General features: G+C 43.0%; 2 protein-coding genes across 3 annotated transcripts in view; both read right to left on the minus strand.

Moving 5' to 3' along the window:
* RNF144A (ring finger protein 144A) overlaps window positions 1-6899 on the minus strand; it is a 62669-nt gene extending 55770 nt beyond the window's left edge. The window contains exon 1 of the mRNA XM_058801278.1: window positions 6755-6899. The gene's annotated coding sequence lies outside the window, so the exon portion shown is untranslated. The remainder of the gene's footprint in view (window positions 1-6754) is intronic.
* An 890-nt stretch (window positions 6900-7789) lies between these two features.
* On the minus strand, window positions 7790-16353 carry RSAD2 (radical S-adenosyl methionine domain containing 2). 2 transcript variants are annotated; one of them, XR_009274537.1, is made up of 7 exons: window positions 15780-16353; window positions 15431-15592; window positions 14725-14954; window positions 13747-13896; window positions 11957-11989; window positions 11169-11387; window positions 7790-7990 (listed from the first exon to the last, which is right to left on the minus strand). XR_009274537.1 is itself a non-coding variant. In XM_058801327.1 (6 exons), the coding sequence occupies exons 1-6, from the start codon at window positions 16108-16110 to the stop codon at window positions 11223-11225; spliced, it is 1071 nt and encodes a 356-aa protein (XP_058657310.1). In that variant the 5' UTR covers window positions 16111-16353; the 3' UTR covers window positions 8120-11222. The 2 variants fall into 2 exon arrangements, 1 of the variants encoding a protein (XP_058657310.1); XM_058801327.1 differs by lacking the exon at window positions 7790-7990 and having other exon boundaries at window positions 8120-11387.
* Window positions 16354-16727: the final 374 nt, after the last annotated feature.

The following is a 16727-nucleotide window of genomic DNA, read 5'->3' on the forward strand; positions in this document are numbered from 1 at the left end:
GCAGACCTTTCAGAGAAGACAGAGCAAAACAGTAAACTTTCCAAAAAGAGCAGCCCCTGAAAACACATTCATCTGTAACTATAAGAAAGCTTCACAGCAGTAGTCTAAATTGAAAAGCAGGGAACACAGTTAAACATTGTATTTCATTCTAATCTGTGAAGTTCACCTTTCTAAGGAGCTAGTGGAAACGTCAAGTGACTGATTCAAATATTTAGCACTGACAGTTTGCCAAAAAGATATCACATTCTTTGGACTTATGAGTTGTCTACGAATTTGTCATACCTTGATTTTTAACTAAATATGTAACATGAACTGAAATTAGAACTACCCTGTTGCTCCCACTGAAGTGAGATTTTAAAACAATGACAAGCTAGAACAAAAGAGAACAGAAGATAGAGAAATGGCTTATCACACTCTAGTGACTCTACAGATGCAAAGGGGTTAAGACAGTAAAGCTACTAAGAATTATTGTTTCACCCTCAACAAAAGCCCTTGGTAAAACCTTTAAGAATGGATTTTCAGACATAAATCCATGCAAACTAAATGGCCAATGCTGCTGCCCCAGTGAGACATCATGCAAGAAAGGAGATAGGTGACTTGACATTGCATATTCTGAACACCACCACAGCTGATGCCCAGTGACAGCAGCAGTTTGATGGAGCCAAGCTGTTTGCTGCAACAGGCAGGAGAGGTGAAAAGCCACAGTGGAGAGAAGGATGAACTCCCTCTGCAGAGAATGGCTCCCTCAGAGCCACAAGGATCCAAAGTACAGAGCACAACCAAACACAGAGTGGAGCCACCTACAGCGTGGAGAGGTGCCGGGGTCAGCAGCACTGCTCTGAGCAAGCTGCACACAGCACCAATTCTTCCAGCACAACCTTCCCCAAGGCCAGGGGCTGTCACATCACATGGCAAAGAGAAAAAACAAGGCTGTAGCCTTGAGATAAGCTTACATCCTGCAGGTGAGTATGAATGGATGAGCACCCACAAACTCTGAAGGTCTTTAAGTGCTTACCACCAGAACTAGGGACAGTACATACTGCACCCTTAGGAAGCAGCTGGCTTCAGCTCCTGTAGCAACTACGAGGTTCACAACCATGTTGTGCTTAACCTGTATCAGTTTCACTTCTCAGTGATTAACAGGAAGAGAGAACTGCTCTGTTTTACCTGAGGCACAAAGCTTATGAGGTCAGCTCAGTGTTTGGAGCAAGCCAGAGCCCAGCAGGCTCCAAGTGTGGCCCAGAGGATCAATGAGACCAAACAAAAAGATGGAATACACATCAACAGCCCATTTGAGCTGGCACATGCATCCTACAGCTTTCCAGCAACAGTGAAACCTAATGAATATTGTCATATCTTTGCTAGAAAGCTAGACACACACACACACAAAACTCAGAAACAGTAACTGACACCAGCAAAACCTGGTGATTTAAAGTAGAGAGAATTCATCAGCAAACCTTTCAAAATACAAGTTGCCAATTAATATCAGAAGTACAAGAAAAAAAAAAACCAGGAAGCTCTAATAAAAGTTGGGGCTTAGTTTGGTTGGTTTTATTTGAATATGGTCTGCCTTTCCACAAATCTAACATACCTTCTACACCTTCAACATGTATCTTTTGGTCAGCATTTTTTCCATTAAAGTAAGAATAGACAGTACACATCAAAAGTAAAAGTAATGCATAATTAATCTAAGAAAGTAGGTGTAGGTGTCTTCTCTAGGCTCCAACTGCATGACAGGAAATGCATTATTCATGAAGGAAGATGATGGTACAACATTAATCAAGTCAGCGTGACAAGACAAACAAAGACCACAAGATGTATTCAACAGATAGCAGTGTGCAAAAGTGATCAGCTAACTGAAAGGTTCACACAGAGTCTGTTTACAGAAAACAAACACAGAGGAGAAATACAGAAATAAGACTGAACTGTTTCAGTTTGCATCCTATTAAGTCTTGTTACATTTGGAGAACGATCTTTATATGATACAGCTACAAAGAAAGTTTCTGGGTGTCTAAAGGGCTGCTATTACAAAGTAAAACTAAAAAAAGATAAGAGTTAAAATAATTATTTTAACAAACAGGAATTCACATAAGCAGGGGATGTATGAAGAACAATAATAAAATATTTTTAAAAAGCAGTGACTCCTTCCTTTCTCATCATGAATTTTTTGTCATATTGTAAAGCTACTTATAAAGACTAAACACTTGCTCTTCTTCATACTCAAAACTGTTGCAAAAATACTCAGTAATGAAAGAAAAGTATAATTTGAAACAGTGTCAAAAAATAGGAACACAATGTAAGCTGATTTGTAAGCAAAGGGGGCAGTAAAACCCAGTTTCCTAGGAATATGTGTCAAAGTTGCAGGAAGAGTTCAGATTTCAATCTGTCCTTCAGCAGGCATCTTTCCATCTGCCAAGGCTACCTACTGCCAGAAAAGGTGTAGGTTTATCGGCCATAAGCTACCACCCTCTCACAAATGCAACTGGAATTGCTCAAAAGGTTTAGAAATTAAGAGCAACAATGAAAGTCAGACATTCACAGAGCTGCACACAATATCTATTTTCTCAGAAAACCAGGCTAGAAATATATATATATACTGACTGCACATAGCTTGGTGTTGAACTTGAAGTTGCTGTTACCAGACTGCACTGGAGACAAGAGCCTGACCACACAAGTCGCAGAGCATTGCTCTCATTCTGTCGGGATGGATGTATTTCTTACTAGGGAATAGAGAGATGAAGGGAAAACCATAGTAATAGAAAGAAACCCAGACTTAAAAAACATTCATTTTCCTCCTAAGAGGACAAACACTGTCTGAAGCATCAGCCCCAGAAAAATACAGCTGCTTTACAGAATGCAGCAATGTCAGCCCAGGGAGGGGACATTTCAGCAAGGAACAGACCCTGCTCACCCATACCACCACAACCATCCTGTGTGGTCACTGCAGGGAGGCAGCCCTGACTGAAAATATTGTGTAGGAAGACAGCAGGCAACCACTTCTGATGCTTCTGTCAGACCTGCCCCCATCAGAGAAATGAAAAGTAAGAGAGATTTATTTATATACATACATTGCATAAACGTTCTACATAGCATGTATTTTATATACATACACACAAAAAAGTATATCTAGAAGGAAATTAATAGCTGTGAGATTATAAAACTCACACATAGATCCTCATCAGTGATCAAACATGAAGCAAATCAACCACTGAACAACAACAGAAATAATAAGCATAGGAAGTAGCTGATCACATGCCTGATTATCAAGGGCTAATAACAGATTTTTGCCTCAATATATTTCCCTAATTCATTTTCATATTCCTTGTATTTAATTTTCCTGGCTAAATATAAGAGTTGTCCGCAAGGACTGGATGTGTAGAACAGTATACAATTGTTATGTTCTATATGATCTATTTAGTAGAGAGTAGAGTTGAGACAAAGGCTGGTCAGCTGAAACTGTCTCCAAGAACCATAGTGGAATTTTCATAGCCTGTAGTTCATACTGGAGTTTTATGGTTACAGGAAATAACCCAAATACTCTAAATAGAACAGTCAGTAAAATTTCCAAGTGAAATTCAAGAATAAAGACTCCAAAACTATGGAATCTGCTTGCTCACAAGCAAAGCAGTGATCAGTGCAAATAAAGCTGAACATTGGTAAGTAATGGAAAAATTACACCTGAACCTGGTAAGTTAGAACTTTATTTTCCAGACAAGCTGCAAGACCTGCCCACATTCTGAAGTATTTCAGATGATCCATTGGACATCATGAAGAAGAAGTTTCTATTTAATAAGCTTCAGTGCATGTTTTCAATCACAAGCCATTTCCATTCAATACAAACAGGATGAAGCTGTATTAAACTGTCATAGTGGTACCTGGAGGATAACAACAAGGTGTTTCAATGCAACAAGCTACCACTGACTTGATATTCTATGAAAGAAAAGGTGAAAATGTTGCTGTAGTAAGGAAGCAATAGTCATGCTAAGACTAGAACAGTCTGACAAGATAGTCTGTCTTCAGAGTAAATAAAAAGTTACCAGACATACTGATTCACTTTCTCTGTTCCTCTTTTTCTTCAACCTTTTAGAAAAGACACTTAATGGTATTACCACTATAAGCAGCACCATCAACAACTAACCTATTTGAAAACCCATTTTATACTATTTTTGCCAGCTCCAGAATTTGCTGACTGCATATGCAGAAAAACTGTAAGCATTTCTGATCCCAGTTGATTAGGAAATACAAAAAACATATCACTTTGCAGCAAGCAGCCAGAAGAGCAAGTCCATTTTCAACAGCTTCTTCCTCCCAGCCACCAGAAGTGAAAAACAGACATTATAATTATGATCTTTTTGTCTGATCTCCTTCAAAATGAATTTTATGAGCTTGTTTCCACAAAGCAATACAGAAAAGGAGCATGCCTTATAAAAAGAACAGCTGACCACAGCCTAAGTTAGACACAGCAGACTCACTACACCACTCAAAATGAGTGGTGGGTTAGTTTGTAATTGTTTTCTATTTCCTATTTGTAACCCAAGATGTAAAAAGGAGCACAATGAAAAGCAAGTCTTCTAATCAATCCACAGACTACTAACTCAATTGCATACCTATTGATACTAACCCATAGGAAATATGGTGGTAAGTATAACAGGCTCCAGTTCCCCTGCTACATCAGGTCTCTGAGAGAGAGAAAGGGTCTGTGCTCGCTGACCAGGCTGCAGGATGATCAGAGCCATTATTTTTCCCTGAATCAGCACTGGGAGGGCAATATGAGTTTTCTGCCAGCCTATGAGAGCATTCTTGTAAATACAGCAGATACACTGAAGCCATTCATACCCACTGTATGACACTGCAGCCAAAACTCATGTTTAAGACAGCAGCTTTGTCCCTTGGCTTAACTGAAAGAAAAGTTGTCAGAAGTTATAAAAAACCCCACATGAAATCTGACAAATACTTGGAGTATAGTATTGGGGAAAAAAAAAAACATAAAAAAACAACCCACACTTAAAACCAAAGGACTTAAGCAACTTTATAGTCTTTTTTCCCCCTACAAATTATTGCCTTAAAATCCTGAATGAGGCAGAAAAACCCTCAATTTGTGTTACTTCTAATAGCATAAAAGTGTAACTTTCAAAACTGTGCTTCAAGTGCAAAAATCTACAATAACTGCAGACAACAAACACATGATTTAATCTAGCAGCTCCTAGGATATGAATCATGGTGATTTAGATATGAGGAAAATCAACCCTCTGTTTTATATAAAGGATGGCTTATTCAAAGTAGCTATATCAAATTGAAACACCTAGTATTACTTCAATCACAAATGGTTTTCCCCCTCAAAATACACAGATTGCACAAGAGGATATTGAGACATGATGGTCAGGAAAAGGGGGGAGTAAAAACTAAAACCTCATCCCAGGGGCGAAGATGGCTGTGGGGAAAATCCTGTCTTTTTCAAGACACCCCTAGACAAAAGGAACTATTTTTCCCTCCTGCCACTACTCCTCTCACTTGATCTTCTTCTCTTGGGTATTTAACAAGCTTCATATTGGGACACCTTGATACCTCACAGGAAAAAATAATCTAAGTTTTCCCACACTGTAAAGTCCCAATAAAGTATAAACTAACCATTTTCATTAAAATGCACAAATCTCCCCCTTACTGTACTACAACCCTACACACTCTTTCACCCCCCAATCATCCCCTCAGTAGCCTCTGATGCCTGTGAGAGAAGCACACACCAGCAGACAGCCCAGCCACCAGAAGTTTACACTACTGATGTAATCTCTCAGTAGCACTCTGCCCAAGAACGTGTAACTTCAGTTTAGCCACTCCTGGGCCAGCACTGATAAGCTGATGTGAAATGAAGCAATCCATTTCCCAATGTAAACAGTTGTTTGGCGACACAGGGGACAATATAAACAAATGGATCTATTTATAAATCATCATTTATACTTGTTATAGAACAGGAATATTATGTTCCAGGGCAGAAGTGGCAGTATTTGTAAGAACACAGTAAAAATTCAAAGAGCTGGTATCTTCTTCCATCAGCCTGCCCTGCTGACACACCCTGTTCCAGTACTACAGAAGCAATAAACACATGATGCAGGGCCTGATCTGTTCAGGAACAAGGTACCCTTGATCCAGCGGGTGGGAAGACACCTCCTTATCGTACCTATGGGTTCTTCCAACAGCTCAAAAAAAGTCAACGGCGACATCACTCCAGCTCCGGGAAGGAAAACCCGAGCCTCACTCCCGCTTCTTCCAGCCCTGCAACCCAAACGATCCGGGCTCTCCCCAGGCTGCACACTCCGCTTGTGCTGAGAGCACGACTGGGGGCGGCACTCCGCAGACCCCTGCGCTCATTATTTCCCGCTCCCCGAAGAATGGCTACCGCACTCCAGAGCACTGGGCTCTTTCCAGACGTTTTCGCTCGTTTATGGAAACCCCAAGACAGAGCACACGCGGGGCTGAGCCGCCGCTGTCATTACGCCCCCGACGCGGCGCTCCGCCGGCGGCCGCGCTTCCCGCCGGCAGCCTGGCCCCGCCGTGCCCGCCCCGCAGCCGGCACCGCTCCGGGCACAGCGCCCTGCCGCCGGGGGCTCCCGGCGGGCGGCAGCGGCAGGGATACGAAACGCCACGGGGAACGCCGCTACAGCCCTTCACGTAGAGGGGTCGAGGGTGCCCGTGCGCTCCTGCACCGCCTCCCGCTACCCCAGCGCCCCAGGAGGCGCCCCCGCTCCCGCCGCCTTACCGTGCCGCTGCAGCCCCTGCCGGCGCGGGGCGGCCCGCGGGCGGTGCGCGGCGCTGTCCCGCGCTATCCCGCGGAGCCGCGGCAGGACGACGCCGCCGCCCCAACCATGGTCTCCACCCCCCGCGGAGCCGGAGTGTGCGCAGGGGGCGCCGCTCCCGGTCTTTTCTCCGGCGGGGGAGGAGGAGGGTGGAGTGAGGGTGGGGTGAGGGCGGGCGGGGGCGGGCGCGCCCGCGGCGGGCGGGCGCCATTAACCGCCGCGCTCGCGCCGCCGCCCACTTTGAAGAGGCCGCGCCGCGCCAGGCACAGCGGCGCCCCCTGGCGGCGGCGGGAGGCGCTTCCCGGGCGCGGGGATCCCGGGATTTCCCGCTTGGCAGCGCCGCCGGCCCGGGCGTGCCGAGCCGAGCCGCCGGTTGTACCATGAGGCTTTTTATCTGCTTGAAGCTATAGCACTTAGGGGTGTCTGAGCGTGATGGGCCGGGCCCAGCAGGTCCGTCAGCGGCAGAGAGAACAACGGGGCTGGTTGTGCCGAGGAGGCGGGGGGCTTGTCCTGCCTGCCGGGAAAGGAAGGAGAGGAACGGGAACCATGACGGGCACGGCTGTTTTGCGGGAGCTGTCCGAGCCTCCCTGCTACCGGTGTGTGTGCGGAGCAAGGCCCGGTGCTCCTGCGGCAGGCACGGCAGGAGCCGCACGGAGCTGTGAGGCGGATTCATGGGGCGCAGCTCAGCAGCCGCCCCGGCTCGGCACGCACAGCGCGGCAGCCCCGGGCCCGGGCACACAGCAGCTCACTGCGGCACGGCTGCCGGGCCCCTCACAGCGCCGCAGTGCGCGGGGCAATGGCAACGCGGGGTAAAAAGCCGAGCATCCTCTCACACAGCCAAATACTGTGGAAAGCTCGATTTGAGGTTGTCTAGTACAATAGTTTACACCGAGCCTGAAGATGGAAGATGAGCTTGAGAAGCTGCTTGTCTTCAGTCTTCTAAATAGACTGGCTTTTCTCTCCTATTTACCATAACAGAAGATAATTTTTTTTTTGTCCTCAGATATTTATGGATAGCTGTGCCTTTCGCGCATCTGAGCAGCACAAGGTATTTGAACTGTCCTCTCCCAGCACAGACCAGTCCACTCAGCCTTGTAACAAGTGCCTTTCATCGCGAGGAGAATCACCACCATTGTTCTCCGTTTCGGCCTCCATGCTGCCCTTGGCACCGTGCAAGCAGCCCCCCTGCTAAATACAGACTAAATGCACCCAGAATTACAGATCTCTTGTGAATGCAGCCACACATTCTGCTACTATGGCTTGTATTACAGGAAAAAAAATTACAGAGAAACTTAGGAAAATAGAAACATTTATTGAAAGGTGCAACACACTCATGAAATACTTAGCATTAATTATTTGATACTATCAGTTCAAAATTGATCATTTGTAACATTCAAATATACGAGCATCCTTCAAACTGAAAAAGGGCATCCTAAAATATGCGAGCATCCTTCATACTGAAAAAGGGCATCCTAAGGTGCATCTTAAGTGACAATTTTACTTGCTACCCAAGGTATAGTCACAAGTTTATCAGAAGTCATCCTTCCAAACACTCATTCTTTACATTTTTTTACAAATAGAAACAATTGTATAATGTTAGTGGAATGCAGTGCCAGTTCCTTCCCAATTCAGCATCTTTAGCAAGTGCTTAGCTGCAATACTGTGATATTATACACAAAGCTACAGTTAAGCATATCTCTGCTTATAAGACTTAAATTTAATCCTGACTTTTCAGGATCACAACATAGCTGTAATCACTAAGCCTGGGAGTAACCGTGTTGAATTCTGTTTTATTTTTCTAGTCCCATACTGAAAGGTAGCCCCTACGACATAATGAAAGCTCAAAGTCCACTTTTGCTCCAATATTAACTGTGTTTATAATTTTTTAAAATAAACTAGACTCATCAACTGTAGCCAAATTTTTGTTGTTTTACACAGCAATAAATTTTGCATATAAAAATGCCAATAGCTATTCATTAACTTAAATTACTCTCCAACTGTAATGTGAGATTCTTAATTTCCAATGTACAGAACTCATATTTCCTTTGAAAAGGAGCATCACACAGAGGAGAAACCTTTTACTAATTATGCAGGTGAAATCCCTATCATTTTAAGAAGGTAAGCACATAGAACCTTCTAACAAAAGCCATCTTAAATGTCTGTACATTATTTACTGGATTTTGACATTTTCATCTCCTTCTTGTTTCTCCTGCAGTTTCCTCTGTAGGCACAGAGGAAGCAAAAGAACAGCCATTTACAGGGTCAAATGCAAAGCAAAGAATGGCAGGATTTCTGGATGTGAACAGGAGTTTGTGTGCCTCATATCTGTGTGCTGTGCTACAGCTGGCATTTTTTGCGGAAGCTGCAGGGTGGTAGATTTTTTGCTACATTGATCCACTAAATCTTTCCCCATCCTGGGACTGAGACAGCAACAAAGCAAAATGCTTCTTTTCTATCAGTGGGGTGTAGGTACTGAGGAAGAGACTAGATTTAATATTTGGGCAGGGGAAGTCAAACTCCAGTTACATAAATTTGCACTGCCCATAGAGCCAGGGAGAGCTCCAGCCAAGGTCAGTGAAATAGCTGCCAAAAGACTGTGGGGTTACTGTGTGTGGGCCACATTTTAAATGTCACTTAGTGTTAATACGAGGAAAAAAAAGTACTGAAATGTCAGTGTCTAGGAAATGTTGTGACTGCAAAATGCAAAATACAAAGGGACAAAAGAGCACCACTGAGTATAGTTACACTTAAGATAGTAAAAATAGAAACTGAAGGAATTATAAATGGAAACATTTTCACTGAGTATTCAGAGCACTTTCCTTTACACAGAAGTACCAGCTCCTACTTAAGCATTTTCCCCCTTCAACTTTGAAGATGCATTAGGTGAATGCAAAACATTTCTTTTGTGCAAAAATGCAAAAAGCTTCTTTAAAAAAATCAATTAGCATTTCCAAAAAAATTGAATAAGGTGTCATTTTCTCTATGTGGTATATTTAATGCATGCTGGCTCCCAGCTGCTGCAAATATTTAAATGTGTGAGACAGTCCAGGCATTGAGTTCAGGGACAGGATTAATGAGTAGTGCCATCTCACTTCTGCTCTGTGCAGTGCCTATCACCATGCCCTTCAGATAGAGGGAGGATGGGACTAGTTAAATTTGAAAAACTGCAATTATAAAGCCATAACAATTGCCAGAAAACCAAGAATGAGGGCAGTATATTAGATTGTTTTTCATGTTTTGAGGATTTTTCTTTTAATTTTTTGTATTTTATACTGATGCTACTTGCTTTTAAAATCAAAGGCAGCTCTCACAAAAACAAGCTGGTTTCATTTAAAATCTGCAGGTTTATGAACAGCAAGCTAATTAGTTGCTGAGATAAGCAACCTTGAAAACAAGGTTGCTTGATACATGAACTTTGTTGTTTGTAGTTCCATAGCTTAGCAAAATAAAAACCTAGTATGCAACAGAAGATATATGTTAGGTTGTTCTACATGGTATTAATTAGTTTAAGAGAGAGTATTCATCAGAACTATATGCCCACACTTCAAAAATAGTTTAAAATAATAAATCAATATTTGCAGATGAAAGGAAAATTGAGATACTAGTAAAATAAAAACAATGTTTCCCTGTAAATATTTGTTAGAACAAATATTTGAAGGACATTTCCAATATGAAATATGTTTATCATTAGGTAAAATGCACCTCTAGGTTTTAGGATGAATGAATATAATATTTTTTCATGACTAAAAATATGTTTTCACAGAAAATTACATGCCCCAACATTTTTGCAAATATCATGTGTTTATACAGAGGAGAGGGAGAAGATTCTGTTACAATTAAGTCTTAAAGAATAAAAACTGCCAATTTTTCCTCCTTGATTTTGTTTTAAATACATCATTACTTAATGATTCCCGGATTCTGACCCTCTATTACTCTGGAAAAAAGCAGAAGTTGCTTCCAGAGACCTGCCAGCTGGCCCTCCAGTGATCTACCCAGGAACTGCAATCCATCTTGCCCTTAGAAACAGGCAGAATGTGTGTCCAGATAAGAATTTTGACTTCTCCATCATTGCAGCTATTTAGAATGAATTAGAATTTGGGATGTTTTTTTTGCTTCTTATCTGGCATGCACACTCCTGTAGTATTTTATAAAAACAGTTTGCCTTTTAGTCCTAGGTGCAATGGACTAGAAAGTTTATTTCAGAGATCTGTTCATGTAAAAGCTCTGAAAGTATTTGGTCATGCTCAAGAAAGTAATAGACAATGTAATCTGCATTTAAAAAGCATGTAACATATTCACATGTACAGTTATACTGAACATCAGTCTGTGTAAAATATCAGGTGTAATTAAAAGCATTAGATACAAGTATACACTCACCTATAAGATACACCTATTTTCACAGAATGCACTGCCCTAACTCAGTATACTGAGTCACCAGTCCAGTTTCATATCTGCTTTACTCCACACATACTTTCCTCCTCTTTTTAGGAACATCTTCTCATCAAATCCACTGAATTTTATAGCTTCTTCTACGCCAACATCCAGGATGGACTTGGAAGGTTCTTTCCGCCCATTTCTACAGTTTAGAAAACGCATCTGGAATGTAAGATAGATAAGATGATAAGATGTTAGAAAGTCAATTTGCAAAAGCTTAAGTTTTCTACAGACTTAAGCAAGTTGCACTGCAATTCCACCAAAGCCTATGTAAGTGCATGAAGAGGTTCACTGTAGTCCTCAGAAGGCTCAGAAACTCATGGTTAGACATGTGACAAATCTTAGCAGGAACAAAGCAATATCGTAATTCTTGAAGATTAAATGCTGTCACTTCAGTTACATGTAAACTAAGTTGGCACTCCGAAACTTAACTTTCAAGGGCAAGTTCTGCACTTTTATATTAAAGAAAAAAAGCAAAGATGGCCTGCAAAACTAGACATCTACACCTTGAGATTTGTGATGCAAGGATTATGTGTGCAGGCTGATGGCAACGCCTCCTTAGGTCATGCTGTATTGTAGTTCACAACATGTCTGATGGGCATAAATCACATCTGTTCCTTGTACTACATGGCAGAATTTTTTTATAGAATGCAGAGTAAATTAACTGGTTCTCACTGTTGTATACATACATATATTAACATACAAATACCATGTATCAAAAAAATACTTACATATTCATCCAGAATGAGGTATGAATCCCTCATCTGTAATAGACCAAAAGAAAAAAACTAAATTAATGTACAAATCAAAATTCCATTCCACTGAAAAAGGAGGGACAAAACAAGCAACTATTCATTCAAGGTCTGATACAAATCTTTGAAACAGTTGCTGTATCACCACTGTTTCAGTGAGCTTGGATGAAATTTATAGAAATAAATGACAGAATTGCTAGAAAAACTTTATGTATGAATAAATTAGTAATTCCTGGAATATTACCTCTCTGGTGTCTAAGTGAAATGTGGGTGCCCAACTGGGCAAAGGTATTTTAAATAATATCCAAGTTTTCTATTAACTTCTACACCAGAAGAACTTAAAGTTTTGCATGCTGGAATGATTATGCCATTTTCCAAACAAATGACATGACCATTTTAACTGGAATGTTTAATTACAACCTCACCAAACAAAGGTACTCTGCTGGCTCAAAGGTAAAAAAGCTCTCAGGTCTCCACAAAGAAATATGCCAACAGCTGAAATAAGGCATGTTTGCTTAGCTAAGTGGGCATCTCCTAAATCCTCCTTAAAATTCTCTGGGTAGCTGGGGATTGCTGCTGTGTAGAACAGGAAATCTGGTCAATTTGGTGTTCATCTTTCACACAGGTTTACCACAAATCAGAAACAGTTTTCTGGAACCAAACCTACAATGGGAAGCCTTTTTTGTATGACTTCTATCATGAAGAAAAAAAAAAAAAGAGAAAGTAGAAACAGTTCTGGGTTCTCATGTTAACCCTTTCTCTGATGAGTGCTCCCTCTCACCAAATGCCTCAAATGCTAGCTGCACAGCCCCACTTTTAGGTCTTACATAGCAAAAGCAACCCAGTCTGCTCACTTAACCCCTACATACACTAAGAAATAAACTGTAAATAGAGTCCTTATCTGTGGAAAGGAAAAGGAACACAAGATGAGAGATTTAATGCATTCCTGAACTTGGTTCAACTTGCTATTTCTTCACCTAGTTCATAAACTTTCCTAACAGAGTGTCTTCTAACTCCCCTCATCCCATCTTTAGGCTCTGTAGGCATTTAAAAAATGGCCTGAGCCATAGGCACCAAAGTCCTTTAGAGTGTGGTTAATGTAAGCTGGATGGCAGCTGATCAAGTTAACTGGCAGGCTCTGCAGGAGCACAAGGAGTCTTCTCCTGATTAAAGAGCCTGAGTGTGCAATCCAAAGGAGTTCAGACAGAAAATGTTAAAAATGCAACTTTATTGTGAGAGGGATTACCCAAAAGCACTATTAGTTGGGTACTGTTCCTCAGTATCCCAACCAGCATCCCAACCAGCACTGTACCCAATACAATGCTCGTTGGGATGCTGTCTTGTTCATGTAGGTTGGTGACACTGGCACAATGTGACATCACAGTCAATCTCCATTAGGAAACTATACTTAGACTATAAAGTGTGTTTACATTAACTCTGAAATTTTCAGGATCTTGTGCCCAAGTCAGGAAGAGTATCCACAGGACTGGGAACAATAGGTTTTTCCATTAGTATCCACAGGACTGGGAACAATGGGGTTTTCCTCTTCCTAATAACTTTGTTGTCAATGAAAAGCCTTAAAGAAAATTTTAAAAGTTTAAAATCTTGGCTTCCACCATAACAAAAGCAGTTGCTGATAAAGTTGTACTGCACCTCTTCTAAGCCACTATTAACAGGGAGAGTATTAATTGCAATGAAAGTTTTTGTTCCTTTCAAATATTCTAGCAATATTTAAAAATAGAGTTACAAAGGGAGAGTTTCATTTTTACCTTCTGATTAGATTCAGGTACCAAGCAGGAGACATTTTTGTGGCGATCCAGGAAACGATCAAACTCTTCATCACTGATAACAAATTTTTCTGCTTCTCTTAGAGCATCCTCACCACTGTTCTCCCCTTCGATAAGCAGGCACTGGAATACCTGGACGAAGAAAGCACCTGGGTAAGACGTTATGTTTTCACTTGCCTTGAGGATAAGAGATTTCAATCTCAGCAGCAATGCCTAATTTTTCTGTCAGTGGAAACAAAATGACACAACTTGTGATAACTGAATACTCCACAAAGGGCATGGTGCAGATTTACTTTTTGTAAATTAACATTACAGAGCTCTAAATGTTATAAATGGTGATTTTCCTTACTATCTGAGATTTCACTTACAGTGTTTTTTGGTTTTTTTTTTTTTCTGAGTCATTCTGTGTCTATAACAATATCCATGAGACATAAAATGAGAAATTAATCCACAAGTTCTCCCATATTTATGTCACATTATACCTACCCATTTTCAAACATATTTCTAGTAAAAAAATAATACGTGTACACTACCCTCTAATACTCTGTAAGAGAAAATTATTATACACCTATACCTTGGTAAAAATCTATTTACTTTAATGTGTCATTGTTCAGTAATTTTTCCTAATTTTCTCTACATCATAACATATTTTCACATGTTAAAGGCTTTCTGTGCTAATTTTAATATATTAAAACAACCTAGATCTAGACACACTGAAATAGTAATTTTCTGTACATAACACAACCAAAAAAAACCATTCTTGATCTACGGGGCTCCATTTAAGTGCTGAATGAGTTAGAACCTATCTCAGCACCAGGCAACATTGACAAGAAGGCTCCTGACACCAGCCCAGGCTGGAGCTGGAGGTAAGACTCAGGTCAACAGAGGTTCAGACAACTCCAGGACTTGATTATTACTTTTCTTTGAACAGGAAACATGTGGTATATACTACTTTCTTACCTTCCAGCGCACAGGGTTCAGTGCCTTGATCTGCTCATTCATATCTTCCTCAACATTAAATCTGTTGATGACTGAATTTATTTTAAAAGCAACAGCATACTCTCGGCACCACTGCCTCAGTTTATGGAGATTTTCCACATGGTTCTTCTTTCCTTGACGACGGCCAATTAAAACATTGACATCCTCATCAAAACTATCGCATGAAATTGCCAGAATATCTAAATATTCACCTGAAAACAAGTTTTAAAAATTGATTAATATCCAGTCCATCAGCTAAAAGCTGTCAGGACTCTAGTCATTTTCACTTCCTTGTCATCTGACGCAAAATGCCATGTAAATGCAGTTCTGTGGAGTCATCCCATCAACCACAAAAGCCACAGCAACAGCAGCATAGAAACACATAGTTTGTGTGTGTGTGTGTCCCCAGCAATATGGAAACAGGTGGAACATATGGAAACATTTGGTATAATGGTGTAATTATTGTTTTATTACACCATTATACCAGAAGGTTTTTGTGGTATAATGCCTACCTTTACAGGAGATAATCAACACTGTTTCACTGGCATTTACATTTGATTTGCATTTACTAAAAATTAAGCACTAAGAAACCATCTCCCACTTGCCCCCCAGCCCATCCATGGGTGAGGCTGCCCCATGGAGGCTCTCCAGCCCTGCCAGTGCAGCTGTGCCCGTGCTCCCTCCTTACCGTACTTCTCGAACCACTGCTTTCTGATCAGGCTGCCATTGCTGACAATGCTGACACTTGGGAGCTCCAACTCCTGCTTGCAAAACTGGACCAGTTTGCCTACAAATTCGCCTCTGTCCTGAAGAAATGGTTCTCCTCCCGAGAAATTGATTTTCTCCATTCCTAGAGAAGGACCGAAGAAAGATGCTATGAACAACCTCTGCTGCCCATCGCCTGCTCCTGTTCAATGTTATCAACGCCCCACGGCAGCGGGACAAGGGACATCCCCGGGATAACTTTTTCCACGGCACTTGGTCCTGCGGGGTCCCTCTTCCCCGGTTCCCTCCGGACCCACCTCTCCTGCACTCACCTCCTTCCTTGAGCATCGCCAGCCCCCGCTTGGCCTCCTCCAGGGGCAGCACGAAGGAGGTCTTGGCCGTGTGGAAGCAGAAGCCGCACTTGTAGTTGCACTGCCGGGTGAAGTGGTAATTGACGCTGGTGGGCGTCGGGGCCGCGTCGCCCCCTTCCTGCTCCCGCTGCGGCCGGGGGGACGAGTCCCGCCAGCCGGGCAGGGACAGGGACAGCGGCAGGGACAGGGGCAGGGGAGCCAGGCTCCAGCACAGCGCGCCCAGGCGCCCTCGCAGCGCCGCCAGCACCGCCCGCCCGACGGACAGCAGCCGGGCCAGCAGGACCAGCTGCATGGCTCGGCTCGGACCCGGCGAGATGCGCTGCTGCTTCGGACCCTCCTGGGCACGGTTCGACAGGACTTGATTCGGCTGGGGTCGGTTTGGCTGGTCTCGATTCAGTTCAATCCGACCCGGCTCGGCTCGGACCCAGCGGGATGCGCTGCTGCTTCGGACCTTCCTGGGCACGGTTCGACTGGACTTGATTAGCCTGGAGTCGGTTCGGCTGATCTCGGTTCAGTTCAATCTGACCCGGCTCGGCTCGGCTCGGCTCGCAGGCTGCAGAGAGGTGTCGGCGCTCTGCACTTAAATGTGCGGGGACCGCCTCCCCTCCCCGCCCGTCCCGCCCCGCCGTCCTGCACGGCGGGGAACAGCTCGGTTTCGTTTTCCCTTCTCCCAGAAGCGAAACTTGGCACCGAGACGCGGTGTTTTCCTTCTCCCGCCTGCCCCACCCGTGACTGCAGAGTCCCCACGCTCCAGAGCCGCTTCTCGGCGCCGGCCACCGCAGGGGCTGGGAGCAGGGGCTGGGAGCAGGTTGGAGCACCTCTGGGTTTGAGCAGGTCTAGCATCTAGGATCCCTTTTGGTGCGTGAGGTCTCAGTGACTTTGGCTCCTGTCGTTAAACTCGTGTAGCAG

Source organism: Ammospiza caudacuta, chromosome 3 (assembly GCF_027887145.1).
Source record: "Ammospiza caudacuta isolate bAmmCau1 chromosome 3, bAmmCau1.pri, whole genome shotgun sequence".
Lineage (NCBI taxonomy): Eukaryota > Metazoa > Chordata > Aves > Passeriformes > Passerellidae > Ammospiza > Ammospiza caudacuta.